Raw genomic sequence first — 22,456 nt, forward strand, 5'->3', positions numbered from 1 at the left:
AAAACTATCTTGAACATATTCCAGGAACTCTCACCCCTCTTGTCCCTTTGTACAATTCCCATCCCAGTTTATATTTGCATAATTGAAGTCCCCCATTATGATTACTCTATAACTCTTGTACCTCTCCATACTTTCTTTGCAAATTTGCTTCTCCACATCCCTTCCACTAGTTGATCGTCTATGTACTACACCAATCAATGTTATTGCACCTTTCCTATTCCTTACCTCTAGCCAGAGAGATTCTGTCCTTGACCCTTCTCTCCAGTACTGTGTTGCCATCTTTAACCAATATTGCCACGTCCCCTGTACTTTACTTCCTTTCCTGTGTCTCCTAAACACCTTGCAGCCAGGAATATTTAATGCCCAGTCCTGTCCTGTTTTGAGCCAGGACTCTGTTATAGCAATAATATCATAATTCCATTTGTCAACCTGTGCCTGCAGTTCACCAATCTTATAAATTGCACTCCGTGCATTCACATACATGCACATTAGCCCTGATTTAGACTTTTTTGCCCCTCTGCTTATTCTGACCCCACCTAATGACTTACTATTGCCTACTCTAATTCTATCAAACTCTCCTTGATGCAACTCTCTTAAAAATCCTCTAACAGTTGATACTTCACTACTTTCCACTGTCAGTTCTTCTCCTCTGCACTCTGAATTTCCACTCAGGTACCTATCCCCCTGCCAATCTAGTTTAAACCCTCCCCAACGGCACAAGCAAATCTTCCTATGAGGACACTAGTCCCAGTCCTGTTAAGGTGTAACCCGTCCTTCTTGTACAGGTCCCTCCTGCCCCACAACTGATCCCAATATCTCAGAAATCTAAAGCCCTCCCTCATATTCCATTTCTCCAGCTAGGTTTGAACTGCTCAATCTTTCCATTCTTATGCTCACTAGCACGTAGCACTGGGAATAATCCTGAGGTTACTGCTCTTGAGGTCCTGCTTTTTAATTCCCTTCCTAACTCCCTAAAACCTGCTTTCAGGACCTCATCCATTTTTCTACCTATGTCATTGTTCCCAATGTGGACCACAACCTCTGGCTTTTCACCCTTCCGCAAAAGAATGTCCTGCAGCCATTCTGTGACTTTCTTGACCCTGGCATGAGGGAAGCAACATACCATCCTGGAGTCACGTCCACAGCTGTCTACTCCCCAAATTATGGAATCCCCTACTTATTATAGCACATCCACTCTTCCCCCTCCCCAACTGTGAGCTGAGCCACCTGTGGTGCAATGGACATGGCTCTTGCTACAGTCCTCTGAGGAACCATCTTGCTCCACATTATCCAAAATGCAAAAGCGGTTAGAGAGCGAGATAGCCTAAGGGATTCCTGCATTACCTGCCTGTTTCTCTTAGATACTCTGGTGGTCACCCATTCCCTCTCTGCCTGTGTACTTCTTAGCTGCAGTTTTACCACCTCTAAGTGTGCTATCCAAGTAATCCTCAGCCTTGTGAATGCACCACAGTGACTTCAGCCGCTCAAGCTCCATAACTCAGAGCTCAAATTTGTGTAGCTGGTGGCATTTCACGCAGTTGCAGTCACTTTGTGCCTGCACGACTTCCCACATCCTGCAAGATGCACATTACACGTGGCCGAGCTGCACCGTCATACCTTAAACTTTATATAAAGCGTTTATTACAGTATTTACTAATTTATTTTAATTAATATCTTAATTTGGAATAATTCATATGTATACTACAATTTACTGTGTTTATCTCAGTCTCGCCTCTTCTCACGTTCTTTTAACTCTCTGGCTAAGCTCTCAGTCTCACTCCTTCTCACGCTCTTCTAACTTTCCAACTCCACTCTCAGTCTCATCCCCTTCTCGCACTTTTTTGACTCTCCAGCTACGCTCTCAGTCTCTGCCGTTCTCGTGCTCTTTTAACTCCCGACTCTTTCATGAAGGATTGTACCAGTTCCTTGCACTTCCACACATGTTACCTTTTTGGTCTCTTCTCAACCTTAACCTTTCCTTAGTTATCCTCTTGCTCTTTGTGTTCGTAAAACATCTTTGGGTTTCCTTGATTTTACTTGCTAATATTTTTTCATTTCTTCTCTTTACTTTCCTAATTTCCTTTTTAATTTCACTCCTGCGCTCCTCTAGGCTTTCTGCAATATTGAGCTTTTTGTATCTGACTTGAACTTTCTTTTTTTGCCTTATCCTACTATGTTTAGTCTTTAATATCCGGGGGGGAGGGGGGGCTAGATTTGAGAGTCCTACCCTTTTTATTTGTGGGAGCATATTTGTTCTGAACTGTCTTTATCTTCTCCTTTAGTACTTCCCACTGCTCTGACACTGATTTACCTTCAATTTCTGTTTCCAGTCCACTTTTGCCAAATCACGTCACAGCTTTGTAACATTGGCCATTCCCAATTTTACACTTTTACCCTTGGTCTATATTGTCTTCCGTAACTACTCTAAATTTAACGGACTTATCACCATTATCATTAAAATGCTCTCTCACTGATGTCCCTTCCATTTGCCCAGATTGATTCCCTACAACTAAGTCCAAACTGCCCCTTCTCTTGTTGGGGACTCGCTGTGGACTGGCTGAAGAAACTCTGCTGGATATGTTTTAAGAATTTTGTGCCCTCTATACCTTTTATACTGAATTAATCCCAGTGAATATTAAAGACAGTTGAAATCCCCTCCTGTTACTGCTCTTCTGTTTCTGAAGCTCTGCAATTTGCCTACATATTTGTTTTTCTATCTCCCTCTGACTGTTTACTGGGAACAAACTGATGTCTTGCAGAATGAAGGCCCCTTTTCTCTTCCTCAGTATTTTGCTTTTGGAACATTTTTGTACGTGAATCTCCAGTTCTCTCTGTTCCTGCACCCCCTTTAAAATTTTTAACTTTTAGCTTGTATTGCCACTGCTTACATTTTGGAAGGAAAAATGTCATTTGACATTGATCGGCATTAAATTTATTTACCTTAAGTCTGCTTATTTCACAAGTCTATGTCCTCATTTTTCATGACATTTCCAAACTTCATGTTAGCTTCAAACTTTGAAGTTATGCCCTCGATACCCAAGTCCAGGTTATTAATGAATATCAAAAAGAGCAATGGTTCTAATAACGATCCCTGGTGAACACAACTGTATACTTCCCACCAGTCTACAAAGTAATTGTTCAGCGCGCTATTACTTTGCTTTCTGTCTCTGAGCCAATGTCATACCTGTGCTGCCACTGCATCTATTAATCCAATAGGCTTCAAATTAGCCTGCAATTCTATTGTGTAGCACCTTTTCAAATGATTTTTGAAAGCCTGTATCCACAACATCAACTGCACTACCTTCATCAACATTCTCCATTATTTTGTTGAAGAACTCAAATCAAGTTAGCCAGAAATGATTTGCCTTTAGAAAATATGTATTAAATTACAACACAGTAGGCCTATTCCTCCCAATTCGTATGTTCCTCGAGCTGACAACTTTGTCCCAATTTATTGTCTCTAGAAGTTTCCTTACTGCTGATGTTCAGTCGTTACCTGTTTATCCCCTATTTTTTGAATAAGGATGTGATATTTGCAACCCTCCAATCTTCTGGCATCAATGCCAGATCCAAAGAGCATTGGAAGGTTGTGGCCAGGGCACCTGCTATGACCACTCTTATTGTCTTCAGCAACCTACTCTGCATCCACCCGGAGTGGGTGGCTTTTGTATTTTATGTGCTGCCAACCATCTTGGTGTCTTCTCTTTATTTTTATTATATCCAAGTTCTCTGTCGCCACCTCCTTTACTGTAACACTGGCAGCATCCTCTTCTGGTTACAATGGATGAAAAGCTAGCAAAATATTTTCCAATTGATCATTCGTAAGTGTGCATTCACACTTTTGCTTTACACGCTGATAAATGCCCACATCTAAGTACAAATCTTACTGTTTTTTATTTCTAGATTTGAAGAGATTCTTCATCAAAAGAATCAGATTTTCACAAAGCTTCCATACTCTGCGGATCAGTTCCGTTTAGAGGCTGCTGCCATGTATCTGAGGGAGAACAAGCTCACTGAAATGATGGTCTCCTTGTCTTACCTTGACCCTGAAGACCAGCTAGTTTTCCTCAAGTCAAGCAAGTGTTTGTCTCAAGCTGCTGACCTCCTGAAAAAGCAGAAGCGGGAAGAGGAAGCTGCTCTTTTGATGCGAGAGCATGGAAAGCTCCAAGAAGCAGCAAGGCTTTCAAACAAGAAGGAGTTTCAAGCTGAGTGCCTTGTTGCTGCAGCCCGAGTGAGTCTACTCAAAGAAAGCAAAGGAGAAGAAATAGACAAAAAAAGTATCCAAGAAATGTTGGACGAAGCGACCCAACTCTTCAAAATCAGAAAAGGGCAGCCCTCCGATATAGCAGAAGCCATGCTACTGAAAGGCCTTCTAAATAAAGACACCGATGTGGTCAGAGACGCTTTTGACATTTTTGTTCATGAAAATAACAGTGCTGGAGCTGTGGAGAGCCTCTTTTTTTTACAACAGAAAGGTACTGAGGCTTTGTCAGATTTTGGACGATCACTGACTTGCCTGGAAATGTTGTTGCAGTTGGTGAAAGCACTCAAGAATCCCCAGAACAATGCTGAGAAAGAAATGGTCAAAGCTTGCTATGCATTTTTTGGAATTTCACCAGTGGATGCCAAGTATGGCAGAATTCCGCTGTATGAAGGAGTGAGAATTTTGCAGCTAGATTTTAACCTAGATCTAAATGAAAAGCAAGGCAGCTTCTACAAATGTGAAATGAAAAAAGTTAGGATCTTACTACAGAAGCACTTATTGCTACACCTTTGTGACTTTGCTGATAAAATTAAGTCAGCGGGACAGAGTATTCCAGATGTTTGCCCGAAGTTTATCTGTGGCTTGCGCTGCAAGTCTCCTTCCTGTCAAGATTATCATAGGACTTTGAAAAGGTATGAAGCAAAATATTCAATTGAAGCCAAGCTGTATCTGACTGTTCTAAATGGAATATTGCTGGAAGCAAAACATTCCTATCCCAAAGAGACTTTTCCAGAAGTTGAGAAAATTGAAGATATTCTCACTGGTGACCCATATGCATTATGTACCTCTCTGCTGAACGCTTTTTACCCAAAACATTTTTATCAGTGGGTTATATCCGAGAGCCCTAGAGCTTGCTGGGATGTCTTGGGATTAGTGAAGAAGATTACATTTCAGAGTTTCCGGTCTGTACTGAGGGACTACATAACTCATTGTTTTGAATATTCTTCAGATCAGAAAAGAAGAGAATCAACAGACTTGTGGGTACAGGCCCAACAGGTTTACCTTCTAACTTGTGACTACCCCAAGAAAATTGAAGACCTGCTCTCAAAAGAAGAACAAGCATATGACTCTGAACGAAAGAAATGTGAAAAAGGCACAGATGTTCAAGACAAAAGGAGGAATCATGGAGCCCTTAAAGGCAAGCTTGGGATGTTGAGTACCAACACACTACATTTATGTATTTTCAGGCTTCTAGTTATGTCTATGAAGAATTTTTATGAAGACTCAGACCCAGAGCAATGCATTCACAACTTCTACCGGTTCATGAATGTACTTATTAGGAGATGTATTGATCCCCTCATCCCAAGTATAGCCAACACTGTCACTGTGCTTGAATTTCAGTTTATTTTATGTTGTTCCGTCCTTATGCATTTCACAAAGAACCTTGTTGTCTGTCTTCCAAGGAGTTTCATAGCTCTTTTCCATTACTGGAACTTCATGTTCAAACCTAAAGGCAAACACAAAAAGCCCAAAGATGCCTTTGACATCATAAATGAATACAAGCCAAAGGATGTGCCCAGACTGATAAGTAGAATGAAAAAACATTTGTCCTACCTGGGCAAAGTCTTGTGTGGTGAGCAGAGCAGAAACTTCAATGTGCTTTTGGATGCTTTCAGTGATCCAGATTACACTTCATCAGGAGAGGCGGAAAGGACAGCGGTTCTATGTGTGGTGATGTTGATAAATGCAAGATATGTTCTGGAACCTCAAATGGAAAAGGTAATCAGATGTAACCTCAGAGAGGTACAGAATAAGTTGATAAAAATCAGCCAAGACCATGGGTCAAAGGTTCCAGCAAGACTCATTGATCTTGTTAAAAATGTTAATAGAGCACAAGGTGGCAGAGATGTGGTGAACAGCCTTCAGGAGTTACTGAGTAAGAGAGATGATGAGTATTTGCATGACTGCATCTGGAAATGGGATCACCACTTTGGCCCTGGTTCAGTGCGGGGTATTTACTTTCAGAACATAAATGCCGAAAGATTTACTGATGAATATCGAATAAAAATCGATGAAATTGTACTCATGCCAGAGGAAGAACATGGTGCTCCTGAAGTTGCTCAGTACCTTGAAGAAAAAGATGATCATCTCCAGGACATGGCTTCTGAATTGCAGAAAGCCAACTTGAGACGGAAATGGCAACTTTTACTACATGTAATTAGTGTGTGCAAATTCCTGCTAACACTCCCAATGCAAACAGCTTCAGAAGCTGCCCAAATGAAGAGAGAGGTTCCCAGCAATTTCAGAGAGGCTCAAATCGATAAGACACAGTGCGATATTTGTGGAGTGAAATTTTCCAGAGGCTCTAAAAGCTATGCCGACTTTTGTCGAGAGCAAGAATGTGAAGAGGCTACTAACCATATCTCAGAAAACTGGGAAGAGAATGAAGATGAAGGAGAAAGTGAAAATTTATGCTTGCGTGAATGCTTTGAAACCCACATCAGACTTGAAGAGCACATAAAGAAAGAAGATGCCTACAATTCTTATTTGATTTACTTCAGAGGATCTGTGGAGCCTATCATGAGCAAAGGCAGAAATATGCTGTACCATCTTGAGGAAATGGCGACAGATCACCTGACATCTAAAGCACTATCAAAAGTGATATATGGAAAACTGCAGAGCAATATTGATGTAATTGTCAATTTAATAGACAATATCTACAACCACAAGACCTGGGTAAAAGGTAGTGTACTTCTCTTTAGAATTAGCTCACCTTCTCTCATGCACTTTCACGTGGACAATATGCTTTTAAGGAAAAGTAAGCTGGCTTTACCTCTAGATTTTCTTTTAAGAATCCATTTTGATTTGTAATGTCCTTATTTATTGTTGACAGCTACACCTTAGAATCCCACAGGGCAGAGGTGTAGGTCATTTGGCCTATTGTGAGAGTTCCTCAATTTCCCTGCTCTTTATTCATTGCCCTGCATTTTTATTTCTCAAGTATACATCCGACTCATTTTTGGAAGCCATTGTTGCATCACCTTTTTAGGCAGTGTGCCCCAGATCATAAACCGCTACATCAAAATAATTCCCCTCTTCTCCACCCTGGTCCTTTTGCCTATTACCTTAGACCTGGGTCATTAACCCTATTGCACATGGAAACAATTTCTCCTTATTTGAAGAGAGAAGCTAGGATTGTTCTCCTTAGAGGGAAGAAGATTAAAGAGAGGTTTGATAGAGGTGTTCAAAATTAAAAGAGGGGTTTTGATAGAGTTAAATAGGAAGAGACTTCTTCCACTGGGAGGAGGGTCAATAATCAGAGAGGACCCAAATGTAAAGTAATTGGGGGAAAAAAAGCCAGGGAGGAAATGAGGTGAAATCTTTTTTTTTATCAGCAAGTTGTTATGATCTTGAAGGCATTGCCTTAAAGCTTGGTGGAAGCAGATTCAACAGTAACTTTCAAAAGGGAACCAGATATATATTTAAAAGGGTAAGATTTGCACGGCTATGAAGAATGCTATGGAATGGCACTAATTGTTAGCTCTTTCAGACAGGCAACACACACACAATGGGCCAAATGACTTTCTCCTGATCTGTATCATTCTATGATTAAACAAATCCATTTCACATTTTCTGAAAGGACTGCAAGGAGTCAGCACTCACTATCACTTCTGGAATCCAAAGGTCAATGAACCTCTGCACATCCAAACTCTCTCCCTGCTTTATTAATTTAAATGGATGGATTCTACTTGTACCTCATCTCAATCTATCAACTTGTCTGTTACTGATGCCCTTAATCATTTTAAACAGCTGAACCAGATCTTCTCCAAGTATACTTTCCAGAGAATCCAAACCCAAAGCAGAGATTTAACATTACTCAAACATAAATACACACGTGCAAATTAGGAGCAGGAATAGGCCCCTTGAGCCTGCTCCAATATTTGATAAGATCGTGGCTGATCTGATTGAGCTTCTACTTTCCATTGACCCCAAGTACCCTTTGACTCCCTTGTCAGTCAAGAATTTGTCCAACTTGGCCATAAAAATATTCAATGACCCTGCCTCGATTGCTCTCTAGGAAACAGAATTCCACAGACTAATGATCCTCTAAGAGAAAAAGTTTCGCCTCATCTCCATCTTAAATGAAAGACTCCTTAAATTGTCCCCTGGTTCTAGTCTCTTCCACAAAGGGAAACATTCTCGCAGTATCAACCCTGTCAAATCCCCTCAGGATCTTATATATTTCTATGTCCTAGGGGGAATATTTGCTCGAGTGGTTGGGGAGGGTTTAAATTAAAATGGTAGGGGGATGGGAACCTATGCAAGGAGTCAGAAGACTGGGAATCAAGGACAAGAACAAAAGACAGAAAGGGGAATAAGAAAATTGATAGGCAGAGAAATCAAGGGCCAGAATCAAACAGGGCCTCAGTGAAAAATAATGGGAATGGGACAAGTAATATTAAAAAGACGAGCCTTAAGGCTTTGTGCCTTAATGCGAGCAGCATTCGCAATAAAGTGGATGAATTAACCGCCCAAATAGATGTAAACAGGTATGATATAGTCAGGAATACGGAGACATGGCTGCAGGGTGACCGGGGATGGGAACTGAACATCCAGGGGTATTCAGTATTTAGGAAGGACAGACAAAAAGGAAAAGGCGGGAGTTGCATTGCTGGTTAAAGAGGAAATTAACGCAATAGTGAGGAAAGATATTAGCTCCGACGATGCGGAATCTGTATGGGTAGAGCTGAGAAACACTAACGGGTAAAAAGCATTAGTGGGGGTTGTATATAGACCCCCAAACTGTAGTGGTGATGTTGGGAATGACATTAAACAGGAAATTAGAGATGCATGCAATAAAGGAACATCTGTAATTATGGGTGACTTTAATCTGCATATAGTTTGGGCAAATCAAATTAGTAACAATACCATAGAGGAATTTCTGGACTGTATACGGGTTGGTTTTCTGGACCAATACGTTGAGGAACCAACTAGAGAACAGGCCATCCTAGACTGGGTATTGTGTAATGAGAGAGAAGTAATTGGCAATCTAGTTGTGTGAGGCCCCTTGGGGATGAGCAATCATAACATGATAGAATTCTTCAAGTTGGAGAGTGACATAGTTCATTCTGAGACTAGGGTCCTGAATCTTAATAAAGGAAACTACAATGTTATGAGGTGCGAGTTGGCTATGATGGATGGGGAAATGTTATTTAAAGGGATGATGGTAGATAGGCAATGGCAAACATTCAAAGAGTGCATGGGTGAATTGGAACAATTGTTTATTCCTGTCTGGCACAAAAGTAAAACAGGAAAGGTGGCCAAACCATGGCTTCCAAGGAAAATTAGAGATAGTATTAGATCCAAGGAAGAGGCATACAAATTGGCCAGAAAAAACAACAGACCTGAGGATTGAGAGCAGTTTAGAATTCAGCAAAGGAGGACCAAGGGATTGATTAAGAAGGGGAAAATAGGGTACGAGAGTAAGCTTGCGGGGAACGTAAAAACTGACTGTAAAAGTTTCTATAGGAATGTGAAGAGAAAAAGATTGGTGAAGACAAATGTAGGTCCTTTACGGTCAGAAATGGGAATTTATAATGGGGAACAAAGACATGGCTGACCAACTAAATACATACTTTGGTTCTCTCTTCACAAAGGAAGACACAAATAACATACCAAAAATGTTGGGGAACACAGGGTTTAATGAGAGGGAAATGGTATTGGGGAAATGATGGGATTGAAGGCTGATAAATCCCCAGGGCCTGATAATCTACATCCCAGAGTACTTAAGGAAGTGACCCTAGAAATAGTGGATGCATTGGTGGTCATCTTCCGAGATTCTATAGGCTCTGGAACAGTTCCTACAAATTGGAGGGTAGCTAATGCAACCCCACTATTTAAAAAGGGAGGTAGAGAGAAAACAGGGAATTATGGACCAATCAGCCTGACATCGGTAGTGGGGAAAATTCTAAAGTCCATTATAAAAGATTTAATAGCTGAGCACTTGGAAAACAGTGGCAGAATCGGACAGAGTCAGCATGGGTTTGCGAAAGGAAAATCATGCTTGACAAATCTACTGGAATTTTTTGTGGATGAGGGGGAGCCAGTGGATGTGGTTTATTTGGATTTTCAGAAGGCTTTCGACAAAGTCCCACATAAAATGGCGTGCGAAATTAAAGCGCATGGGATTAGGGGTAGTGTATTGAGATGGATAGAAAACTAGTTGGCAGACAGGAAACAAAGAGTAGGAATAAACGGGTCTTTTTCTGAATGGCAGGCAGTGACTAGCGGTGTACCGCAGGGATCGGTGCTATTCGCAATATAAGTGATTTAGCTGAGGGAACTAAATGTAATATCTCAAATTTGCAGATGGCACAAAGCTGGGTGGCAGGGTGAGCTGTGAGGAGGATGCAGAGGTGCTTTAGTGTGATTTGGACAAGCTGAGTGAGTAGGCAAATGCATTGCAGATGCAGTATAATGTGGATAAATGTGAGGTTATCCACTTTGGTAGCAAAAACAGGAAGGCAGATTATTATCTGAATGGCTACATATTGAGAGCGGGGAATGTGCAATGAGGCCTGAGTGTCCTCGTACACCAGTCACTGAAGGTAAGCATGTAGGTGCAGCAAGCGGTAAAGAAGGCAAATGGTATGTTGGCCTCCATAGCCAGAGGATTCGAGTACAGGAGCAGGGATGTCTTGCTGCAATTATACAGGGCCTTGGTGAGACCACACCTGGAATATTGTGTGCAGTTTTGGTCTCCTTATCTGAGGAAGGATGTTCTTGCTATAGAGGGAGTATAGCGAAGGTTTACCAGACTGATCCCTGGGATGGCGGGACTGACATATGAGGAGAGATTGAGTTGGTTAGGATTATATTCGCTGGAGTTCATAAGAATGAGGGGGATCTCATAGATACCTATAAAATTCTAACAAGACTTGACAGGGTAGAGGCAGAAGGATGTTCCCGATGATGAGGGAGTCCAGAACCAGGGGTCACAGTCTGAAGATACGGGGTAGACCATTTAGGACTGAGATGAGGAGAAATTTCTTCACCCAGAGCGAGGAATTGGTTACCACAGAAAGTAGTTGAGGCCAAAACATTGTATGTTTTCAAGAAGGAGTTAGATATAGCTCTTGGGGCAAAAGGGATCAAAGTATATGGTGAGAAAGCGGGAGCAGGCTATTGAGTTGGATGATCAGCCATGATCATAATGAATGGTGGAACAGGCTCGAAGGGTCGAATGGCCTACTCTTCCTATTTTCTATGTTTCAATAAGATCACCTCTTATTCTTCTAAACTTCAATAGATACAGGTCCAACCTGTCCAGTCTTTCCTCACAAGACAAACCCCTTTATCCCATCAAAGCATGAAGGCCAAGGATCATCTTAGTTGCCTCTGTATGATCATTTTTCTTGAGGTGGAGGTGAGGAAGGGAACCAAAGGGGTACAGAGGTCTTCACATGAAGACTCACCAAAACCTTATATCATGAAGTTCTGCCTGGAATTGGTGAGAGTTAATTTGAAGGTCAGCCTAATTGTGAATCCAATTTGGAGTCAGTCAGCACAGGAAAGATTCTACACTCCCCCATAATAGAGCAGTATTTTGTAGAGTCTTCCCATTTTAGTTGAACCATAATTGGGGAAGTGTAGATTAGGTACCTTCCTGTAGGGAAGGAAAGCAAAAAAGAGAGCCTATTATCCTGGGTGACTGCCACCAATCACCCATGTACTCAACTTTGGAGTAGTATTGGGCAGGCGCGTGAGTCGCTTTGTACCCATTCCTCTAAGCTGGAATAGATGCATGGCAATGGGAGAAAATAGTGTTAAAATATTTCCCTTACCTGGGCCTTTTAATTAAGCCAGAAGACTTTAGATTTGGATATATTGGACATCTATATAATGAAACTGTTCGTCTTTATCCCTTAGGTGAGGAAATATTGTCACAGAAAATTGCCACGCTTCAGGAGATTGTAAATAAAGCTGACATAAAGCAGAAGCAAGCCCTCTGCCTGACTGATGATGGTATGTTTAAATAACTAACATTTAATCATAAAAGTAATTCTAACTCAGCCATACTAGTTGTTATGACCCATTTCTATACAATGACCATTGTAAAATATGTTTCTTTTAAAATGATTATCTTTGAGAGTATTTTTTTGATTTTGATTAGATGATCCTCAAAATTAATAAGATTCTTGAAATGGCCAAGATTGAGCATTCAGTATATGCAATAGTATTTAAAAATGTACTTAAAAGATATGACTTATGGCCACATCTGACATGCTACAGTTCTGACTTCAATATTTTAACGGATCTTTTAAATCCAGATGCTTATTTCAGTCTGCTAATTCATAAACATTTTTCTCACCTTAACCACATGATAATCAGAACATTTCTGCATTACATCATTATACCAAAAGTAAAAGTACAATTTCATATGAAAGTCGCCATTGTCCCAGAGGACCATAGAGAGACGACTGATGGTGAGTTTAACCTGAGGGTCACCATTCCTCAGGCAAGGGGCGAGGCAGGCCTTCATGGATGACCTCAGCCAGTATGCTGTTGGGCATCACTCTGCATCACAAACCAGCCATCCAGCCAATTGAGCTACCCAACCCCTTAATTTCATATAAGGAGAAGCTAATTAGCCTTAACTTTAGGTGATAAGTTTGTTTCTTTACTAACAGTCTCTTTTTTTCATTAGTCTCAGAAGATCTCCCTTATTTATCTTATTAATAATTTTGTTCTTGTTACATATAATTGCAATTCTGCCAACTGAAACTTTTAATTGTAAGTTTGGGCAAAAATTCAGTGCTCCCTTGGAGACAGGCTGTGAGGCAGGGGATGGGTGGAGACCCTCTTGCTTTGCCCAATTCCTCTCCACTCCTGATTTATTTCCAGCGCTGGAAAGGTCGAGGATGGCCTTCTCACCTGGAGGCCATTTGACCTGCCACCTTTGGTAATCAACCCATGGGCAAACCACCAGGTAAATCATAGTAAGTGTGCCTGCAGCCTAATGAGAGGATCCCTTCTTCTCTGGCATCCTGAGCCTAATGGAAGAACCCACCAGCAGAAATAGAGAGACCCTTGGAAAGTCAAAACACCCCCCCCCCCCCGCCCCCCCCGGCACCCCCATCCTTGACAACTTGCTCGCTTCCTCTTCCCCCATTCATCTTGTTCTGGGGACTCCTTAGGAAGTATTCAGTGGCAATGAGTTTAATTATTTTCCTTATTAAATCGGTGATAAATTCACATTGACGTCAACCAGTGCCATAGGATCAATCACAATTCAAATGTTCAGTGGTCAGTACTTTGTATCATACCTCCCTGCATAACAAAAACTAAAAAGTAACCTTACAATAACAAAGAAAAACCATTAACAGGATTCCATTAGCAGACTTGAGTCACACTGATTAACCCTTTTCTTAAAGTTAATAGAAATTCCTAACTAGTACTTGTGGAAATCAACTTTGGGGAAAGGCCAGTTTTTGATGAAATAGTTATCATTTATCTCCTTGCTGTTTGTGGGAATTTGCTATGTGCAAACCAGTTGTCATTTTTGCCTCAATAATTGTACTTTCCTCTTAAATATAATTCATTGGCCTGTAATTTCCCGGCTCCAGGTCACCGTGATAGGGAGCACCCCAAAGATGCACTGGGGTCCAACCACCCCCCACCCCCACCAACCCGGATGGCCCTGGTTAAGGATTGCCTGGCAGTTGCCTGGGAAGTTCAGACATCCATTGGGCAATTGCCCTGTCATCAGAACCATCTGAAAATACTATTTAAATCGCAAACTTTGGATGGTTCCAACTGTCTTACTTTAATAGCTACTCAGGAAAATTAAAAAGAATTAAAAGCACTTCTAACTCCTGGGTAACTATAGTACTGACTCACCCCCTGCCCCAACACCCCCACCACCCCCCTCCTCAACTACCCCCCCCCCCCCCCCCCCCCCCCCTCCTCCTCCTCCAGAACCCACAGGACCCATCTGATTATCCCCCCACCACCCTGCCCCAGTACTGACCACCTGACTCCCCGCCCCACTGATCAGCCAATCGACTGACCCTCCCCACCCCCCCCCCTCCACCGACCACCTGACACCCCTCTCATCCCTAATCCTACCCATTTACCTTACAAACCTGCCTTCTCCATGGCTTCTGAAAGTGGCTGAACCTTTAAACTTACCTGCTTTAAGGCAGCCAGTGCTGTAAAAAGGGGGTGTGGCTTCCTTACTCCTGTCTGCAGCTATGGACTGAAGGCCTCGAGCGTGCTGCTCTCCACAATCCAATCTAACCCTGCCACTCTGCAGAAGTTCAGGCCGATAGGCTTTGATGGACTTTGGGATGTTTTACCAAATGTGACAAAGTGCCTTATAAAGGCAAATTTATCCTTTCTTTAAGTTACTTCAGTCCCAGCATTAGGAAACACTGGACAGAGGTGTGTAGTGTCCACAATTATTGGGGTCCCAATCCAGACAGTTCAATCATGCTGAAAATATTGCACTACTGCTCTTTAATTTGGCAACAGTATTTCAGACAGCATTGCTTTGCCACCTGGGTAATGTACTACATGTACAACATAATGTACTTCGTGGAATTAATGATTTAATTGGGAGTTAAATCATGATCGTCTATCTCTAATTAGACAAATTACTGCAGATGGATGTGTTATTCATAATTTCAATGAGATTTTGAAACTACCTGAAATGGCAATTGCCTTCAGAAGAAATGTCTTTGTCGAGCCTTTGCCCAGTGACGCCAGTTGGAGTCTCCCCCTGCCCAATAGGCATGTTTTATCAGGTGCATACTCATGTGATGGCTTGATTAAATTTCTCATGTACACGTTATTTTGCCAGGAGTTGAAGCTAACCAGAATGCAACTTATTTTGAAGAAGGCTTAGAAGATGGACAAGAAAACTTCGATGAATTACGCTCCAGGAAAAAAAGAAAGGATGCCAAAAGAAAGCGAAAACACTAGCTTGGAACCAAGCTTTACAGTGGGTGGGGGAGGAGGGAGCGGGTGTATAGGAGAAGATCAGAATTTCACTGAATACCAGCTTTCATATATCAGTTATATCTCTGATCATACTGATTGAATGTTAACACATCATTCTGCATTTTCCAATAGTCACATACTTGGATAATTGTTAAGTCTCTTTATTCCCCTACTTTTTAACCAATTTAACGTCCACATCAGATGAGCCCTTCACAAAGACCAGCTTTTTGAAACTGTTTAAAATATTGACAATATGATGTGTCTCTTTTCTAAGACAGTATGGTTATTTTCCCATTTCTTTTACAACAAATTCATTTTTTTCCATAATTTGATAATTGTCTTGACCTTGGGATCAGAAAAACACAATCAACCTATTTATATCAATATATTTTGCATCCTTGAAACAGAGGTGCTGTTGTTCAGATTGAAGGAGATTTTGCTGATATGAGCTGGTGGAACTTCTGGGCTGCAAGACTTGCCCATTGCGTCTTTTAACCAGAACTGTTGATGTGGTATTGCATGCTTACTGTACAAAATCATCTTGGAGATGTAACCAGAAGGTCATTTTTAACTTTGATTTTTTTAAAGTAGGGAACTGATCTTTCCTCAAATTCTTACTCAGTGTCTTACCACTGAATGACACTGCCTCCCAGTGGTAGTACAGAGCTGATGTTTTCTGGTTGTTTTTATTTATCATGACAATTGCACCTCAATTTACAGGACGCTGTTGAATTTGAAATATTACATTGATTTGTTGGTATACAAAAATAATTCAAAGATGAAAGCATTGTAAGATGATTGTAATATTTAATTTACCTATGTGAATTTAGTTTATCTGTATTTTTCATGAAGTTAAACAATTTGTTTCAAGATTTAATGGATTTTTTTTGCTTGCATTTGCAGTACTTGTTTACAGATACACGCTTACTTTGGACCAATTTTTTTTTCACTAAAATCGACTTTAGCTTATTCTCTTAAACGAAATGTAAAAAAGGCATTTGCAGCCTACTATTAATACAAAGTTACGTTTTGATCGATGGAGGGGTGGGGGGAATATCTGTATTACTCAGTAATTTGAATTCAGCAATTCATAGAGCCAACATGAGGCAATTTTTTTTGCTGTTGCAAGATTTGAATTTGAATTAACAGCTTGAATGATGCTGTTTTGAATTGGGTAGACAAAACAGTAAAAATTGATTGATACAGATAAGAAAATCCTTCCAAATAATGGACTTTTGTTGAAGGTTTGAAACTTTTTTAAGAATGATCCGCAGATTGTGAAATTTCTAATCTACGATGGTTTAAGAGTTTAGGGGGGTTTTTTTTAGCAATTTTATTCATTATTATTGAAATAAGAAACTGTCAAGACGGCAGATGCACACACATCTTATCAGTTTCTTGACATTTGAAATTAACTGTAACCAAACTGAATAATTTGAAACCAACGCCGTCAGGATTGCATTGTTTGCTCTGCAAGAAGCTGCCTTCCAAGATTAAAATAATTCTGTACAGCATGTGAAATTTCCTTTGTTCTTGGAAAAAGTCTAGTTTTAAGGACAAAGGAATGAACAAATACATTGCTGAGTTGCGCATGTAGGTTACAATATGTATATTTTAAATTTTACCAATTGATTTTTTTCTAGAAAATTGTGTGTATTGTAATGTTTTACCAATTGACTGAAGCTTTAGTTTTTCTAGACACATGACTTTGAAGAGTACTAAAGGAGAACCTGGTCTCAATCATTATTTTTACTGAGATGCCTTTTCTGGCATCAAGTTTGTAATAATTGTTCTAAGAATTCCTGTGTTTTTTGGTCTGTATTACTGAAGTAAATCATTTTCCACACTGTATGATCTTAATTGCTTAATCTGTTAAAGAATAATGAAAAACCAAATGGAAGGGACCCAATCCAGTGATGGACTTAAAGCCAGTAGACTGACAATCTTGTTTTATGAGTTCTGTTTTATTTTTCCAAAGATTTTAATGTGATTCAGTGTTGTTTTTGTGTTCTTTTATAAGCCAGGGAGTATACAATTTAATTTTAGTGACAATCAGCATTTTATTGATTATGTGCTCATCCTGAAATATGGCATGAGCACCTGACCTCCTGACTCAAAAGCAAGGGTGCTACCACTGAGTCAAACTGGCAGTTAAGGAAACTGAAATGGGACAGAGTCAGTAGTTCCAATGGAAGAGAACATGGGGGCGAATGATCTCCTGTGGAACATGAAGATTAGTTCCAAAAAATATAAAACTTCAAAGGATTAATTTATATTTTATTTGTTTACCTTTTGAGATTTTTTTGACATTCTAGCTCAATCCTTCAACAGACCAGGTAAAATCTTAACGCTTATGGGCTCTATTCAATCCATTTAATCTCTTATGGAAAAGTCATACAGGGTACATTCCCAACGGTAAAAAGCAAAATGCTAGAATCTTTTCCACCTCTAGGGTTCAACACATCCACACCAGACCTAGCAATATTGGCACTAGCATAGAAATAGCAGCCCTGGAAGAGACCATTGGAACCATCAACTCTGTCCTAATCCTGTCTTATTAAGCATCAGCCTTGTCTGATTTCTGAGTCAGAAAGTAATGGACCCAATTCTAATTTCAGAGACTTTGAGTGCATAACCTAGGCAGACACATCAATGGGGTACTGAGGTAGTATTGTTGGGGTGCCCTTTTTCAGATGGGGTGTTAAACCAAGCTCCCATCTGCCCATTTAGACCAACATTAAATGTCCTGTGGCAGCACTTACATAAGAAAAGGTTCCCATGTGTCCTGGCCAACATTCAGTCATGAACTAACACTACCAGGCCCATATTAACTGATCAGTTTCTCATTTGGCTGTTTTTCTTTATTTGTTCTTGGTTTATGAGCAACACCAGCAAGGCCACCTTTATTGCATTGAGAAGTCAATAGTAGACCTTCTTGAACCGCTACAGTCCTTGTGAGGGAACCTCAACAGATTGATCCAATGATGAAGGAATGGTAATATATATCCATGTCAGAATAAAATGTGATTTGGAGGTATTTCCGTGCCATTTTATGCTCTTGCTCTTCTCAGTGTAAGAGGTCACGAGAGAGAATTGCTTTTGAAGTAACCTTGGTGAGTTGTTGTAGTGCATCCTGTAGATAACACAGACTGCAGCTACACACACAATGCCAGTGACTGAGGGGGTGAATACTGAATCCAGTGGCTGGGTTGCCTTCAAGCAAACCTATTTTGGCTTGGATGCTTTTGAGCTCTTTCTGTGGTGTTTGCGATGCATCTGTCCAGACAAGTGATAATTATCCCATTACAGGCCTGATTTGAACCTTCAGGGGACAGCAGTTGGGCACTTCACTAAGACCCAGCCTACATGAGAACTGAATATTCTTCAAATAACTATTTCATTGGTTATAAAAACACTTTAAGGCAAGTGCATGTGAAAGATGCTATCTAAATGCAAGTTCCTTTTCAAATATTCAGACAATAGTCACTTAATCTCTGCCTCAAAAACCACATGTCCTAATAACCCTCTGCATTTTTTTTCTGCCTGCCACCCATTGTTCCTCTTGTATCACTATTTATGGTTTTAAAATATCAGACCTATTATTGATTATATCTCAGTCTGGTTACATTTATAATTCTTGACCAATCAACATCCTGGGAGTTATCGTTGGCCAGAAACTGAACTGGACCAGCCATATAAATACTGTGGCTACAAGAGTAGGTCAGAGGCTGGGAATTCTGCAATAACTCACCTCCTGACTCCCCAAAGCCTGTCTGCCATCTACAAGGCACAAGTCAGGAGTCTGATGGAATACTCTCCCCTTACCTAAATGAATGCAGCTCCAGCAACATTCAAGAAGCTCAACACCATCCAGGATAAAGCAGCCTGCTTGATTAACACCCGTGGAACTCCCTCCCAAAGAGCACTGTGGGTGTACCTACACCACATGGACTGCAGTAGTTCAAGAAAGCGGCTCATTGCCACCTTCTCGAGGGCAATTGGGGATGGGTAATAAATGCTGGCCTAGCTAGTGACACCCATATCCCGTGAATGAATAAATAAAACCTAGTTTCCTAACCAAATACTTGTGGGTAAGTTTTGAAGTTAGTAGTGAACATCTACTAAACTCTTTGGGAACTTGAACTGTTCTTGCAACTGGGGATTAGTGCACTTGCATTGGTGTGCATCCAAATCACTTTGTACCAATGTAAAAATGGCAGTCCAACAGCAGTCCATCTGACACGGTATTTTTGGACACATCTTGAAAGCTAAAGTAATTGCTAAAACATTGCAAATTTCATATTAATTGTTTAAGATATTCTGATGTCAGTCGGGGACATCTCGGTTTTAGGTCCACCATAAACCAATACAAAAATTAAACACAACTACTTGTCCTGCAATACTGGTTGTTAATCCCCTCCCCCACCCCACCTCAAACCCAGTAAACCTGTTAATGGAACAGCACAAATGTTAGAAATCCCTCTTTTGGCAGCCAGTAAGTACCACGTGAAATTAGTGGTAGATCTGAGCATTTCGAAAGCATCCTTTGCTGCAGTAAATTTTCCACAAAATGAACAATTTGTTCTAGTCACTCAGGATTCCTTGCTTCACGAGGCTCGATACATCAAGCATCATTTTAGAATCAACATGAAGCAACTGAATTTTTTTTTTATTCATTCCCTCTTTTTCCTACATTGTCTTTGCCTACTTAGCTCATCACAGCATACAATCAGTAAGGACAAGGACCAAATATGATTTCTAAAATGAAAACTTTAAAAGGAATAAATGGTTTTGTGAAAGGGAAATCATGTTTAACCAATATATTGGAGTTCTTTGAAGGAGTAACTTGCACCGTGGATAAAGGGGAGCCTGTACTTGAATTTCCAAAAGGCATTTGATAAGGTGCCACATCAAAGATTATTGCGGAAATAAAAGCTCACGGTGTAGGGATAGAAGATCGGCTGGCTGGCAGAAAACAAAGTGTATGCATAAATAGGTGTTTTTCTCTTTGGCAGGTTGTGATAAGGAGTCCTGTGGGGGTCTAACTTTTTATAATTTATAGCAATGACTTAGAAGAGGGGAGCGAAGGCATGGTAGATAAATTTGCAGATGACACAAAGATGGTTAGGAAAGTATGTTGTGAAGAGGACATGAGATTGCAGATGGATATAGATAGGTTGAGTGAATGGACAAAGCCATCACCCGGTCTGCATTTAGTTTCCCCAATGTGGAGAAGACCACATTGCGGAACACCTTCGCTCAGTCCCGAAGCATGTCCCAGACCTTCCTGTCACTTGCCATTTCAACACACCATCCTGCTCTCATGCCCACACATCCATCCTTGGCCTGCTGCAATGTCCCAGTGAAGCCCAATACATACAGGAGGAACAGCACCTCATCTTCCGATTAGGTACCTTACAGCCCTCTGGACTTAACATCAAGTTCAACAACTTCAGACCATAAGCTATCGTCTCCCTCTTGACCATTTTTAATCCAATTTTTAAAAAAATATTTATTTTGTTCTTTTATTTATTCATTTTTTTAAATCCTTTTCCCCAAACCCCCCCCACCCCTCCCCCCAACAGGGCCATCTGTCATTGTTTTTATGTTTTGCTTTCACTGAGCGCTGACCCTTGTTCTGCTATTAACATCTTCTGCTATCTTACCTTTATGCCACTATCAGCACCACCTTTACTCTTTACCACTACCATTAACATTCCTTTGTCTCATGTCCATGACATCTTTGTCAATCTCTCCTTAGCTCTCACCTATCACTGACCTTCTATCTCGTTCCACCTGCTCCACCCCCTCTTAAACAATATAAAATCTATCATATTTTGGCTTCTCTTCTGACCTGAAGAAGTCATTCGGATTCAAAACGCTAACTCTGTTTCTCTCTCCACAGATGCTGCCAGACCTGCTGAGTTTTTCCAGCATTTTCTGTTTTTATTTCTAATTGAATTATATGCCTTGGGAATCCAGAGTAAAATATGGAACTGGATAAGAAAGTTTTTTTAAATGAAACAGAAGTACAAGAGAAGTTTACTCAGACGGCGAAGGGATGGAGAAGAGGATTGAGCGGACTCTTATAAGAATCACTGCTTAGACTTCTACAGCAGAATTTTGCCCTTGGCGGGGGCGGTTGGGAAGTTGACCACTGCCCGCGATCGGCACCCACCATGATTTCATGCTGGCAGGCCAATTAAAGCCCGCCCAGCATGAAACGTGAGTGGCAGCGTTGAGGGCTGCCTGTGCAAGAGTGGTGAAAGGTGAGCGTGAACTTCGCGCGTGCGCACGAATGAGCACTTCATAATCTCCCTGAGGCACAGAGATGCATAGGAGATACTTTAAAAATTAATTAAAAAAATTAAATGAAACACGTCCCCTCATGACTCTGTCACATGAGCAGGGGACATGTTATTCAATTTTAAAATTTTTATTTTCTTTTTATTTGTTTTTGGAAACCTCATCCCGCCTGTGGGTGAGGTTTCCAAAAAATTGCAAAGGCCGCTTGGCCTTTACACATGCCTGCCAACCATAAGATTGGACGGGCAGTGGAAAATTTAATTTAATTGATTATTTAATGGACTTATCAGGCCTTTTAATTGTCAGCGCACTTGTTGCTGACTCCAGCGTGTCCGCCGACCGAATTATTGCATGACTGCACTTTGATGTTGGCACACTCGGCCGACGTCAACGCACATCATTTCACACTCAAGCAGGTTGGGCGCACGCCGAGTGAAAAATTTTGCCCCTAGTGTTTCCAATATAATTAAAAGACCTGGATATTGAAACAAACTGTAATTTGCTCATACTTGTTGACCCTTGCATTTGTATAGTGCTCTTTACAGGAATAAAAGAATTCTCCAGGAGACTGTTCTGCCATTCAATTCGATCATGGCTGATGTGTATGACAACTTCATTTGCTTGCCATTACTTCATATTCCTCCATCCTTACCCAACAAAAATCTATCACTATCAGTCTTGAAAGTTTCACTTGTCCTAGGATACACAACTTTTTGGGGATAGTTCTGGATTTCTAACTACCTATAGCATTAAATTGTGCTTTCTGATTTCACTCCTGAAAGGCCTGGATCTAATTGTAAGATTATGCCCTCCTGTTTCATTTTATTCATCCCATTAAATCCTTTTATAATTTTAAACACACTTAGATCACCCCTTCATCTTCCATACTTGTAATCTGCCCTCATAATTTATATAGACTTGTACGGCACAGAATCAAGCCATTTA

At 40.7% G+C, this 22,456-nt stretch overlaps 1 protein-coding gene across 3 annotated transcripts in view; it reads left to right on the forward strand.

Moving 5' to 3' along the window:
- Positions 1–17,054, forward strand: part of LOC121278747 (TPR and ankyrin repeat-containing protein 1-like) — a 147,942-nt gene extending 130,888 nt beyond the window's left edge. For all 3 annotated transcript variants that reach the window (XM_041189136.1, XM_041189137.1, XM_041189139.1), the window contains 3 exons: positions 3,904–6,947; positions 12,134–12,229; positions 15,066–17,054. In XM_041189136.1, coding sequence (XP_041045070.1) covers positions 3,904–6,947; positions 12,134–12,229; positions 15,066–15,187 — 3,262 coding nt within the window. In that variant the 3' untranslated portion in view covers positions 15,188–17,054. The remainder of the gene's footprint in view (positions 1–3,903; positions 6,948–12,133; positions 12,230–15,065) is intronic.
- Positions 17,055–22,456: the final 5,402 nt, after the last annotated feature.

The sequence above is a fragment of the Carcharodon carcharias genome, chromosome 6 (assembly GCF_017639515.1).
Source record: "Carcharodon carcharias isolate sCarCar2 chromosome 6, sCarCar2.pri, whole genome shotgun sequence".
Lineage (NCBI taxonomy): Eukaryota > Metazoa > Chordata > Chondrichthyes > Lamniformes > Lamnidae > Carcharodon > Carcharodon carcharias.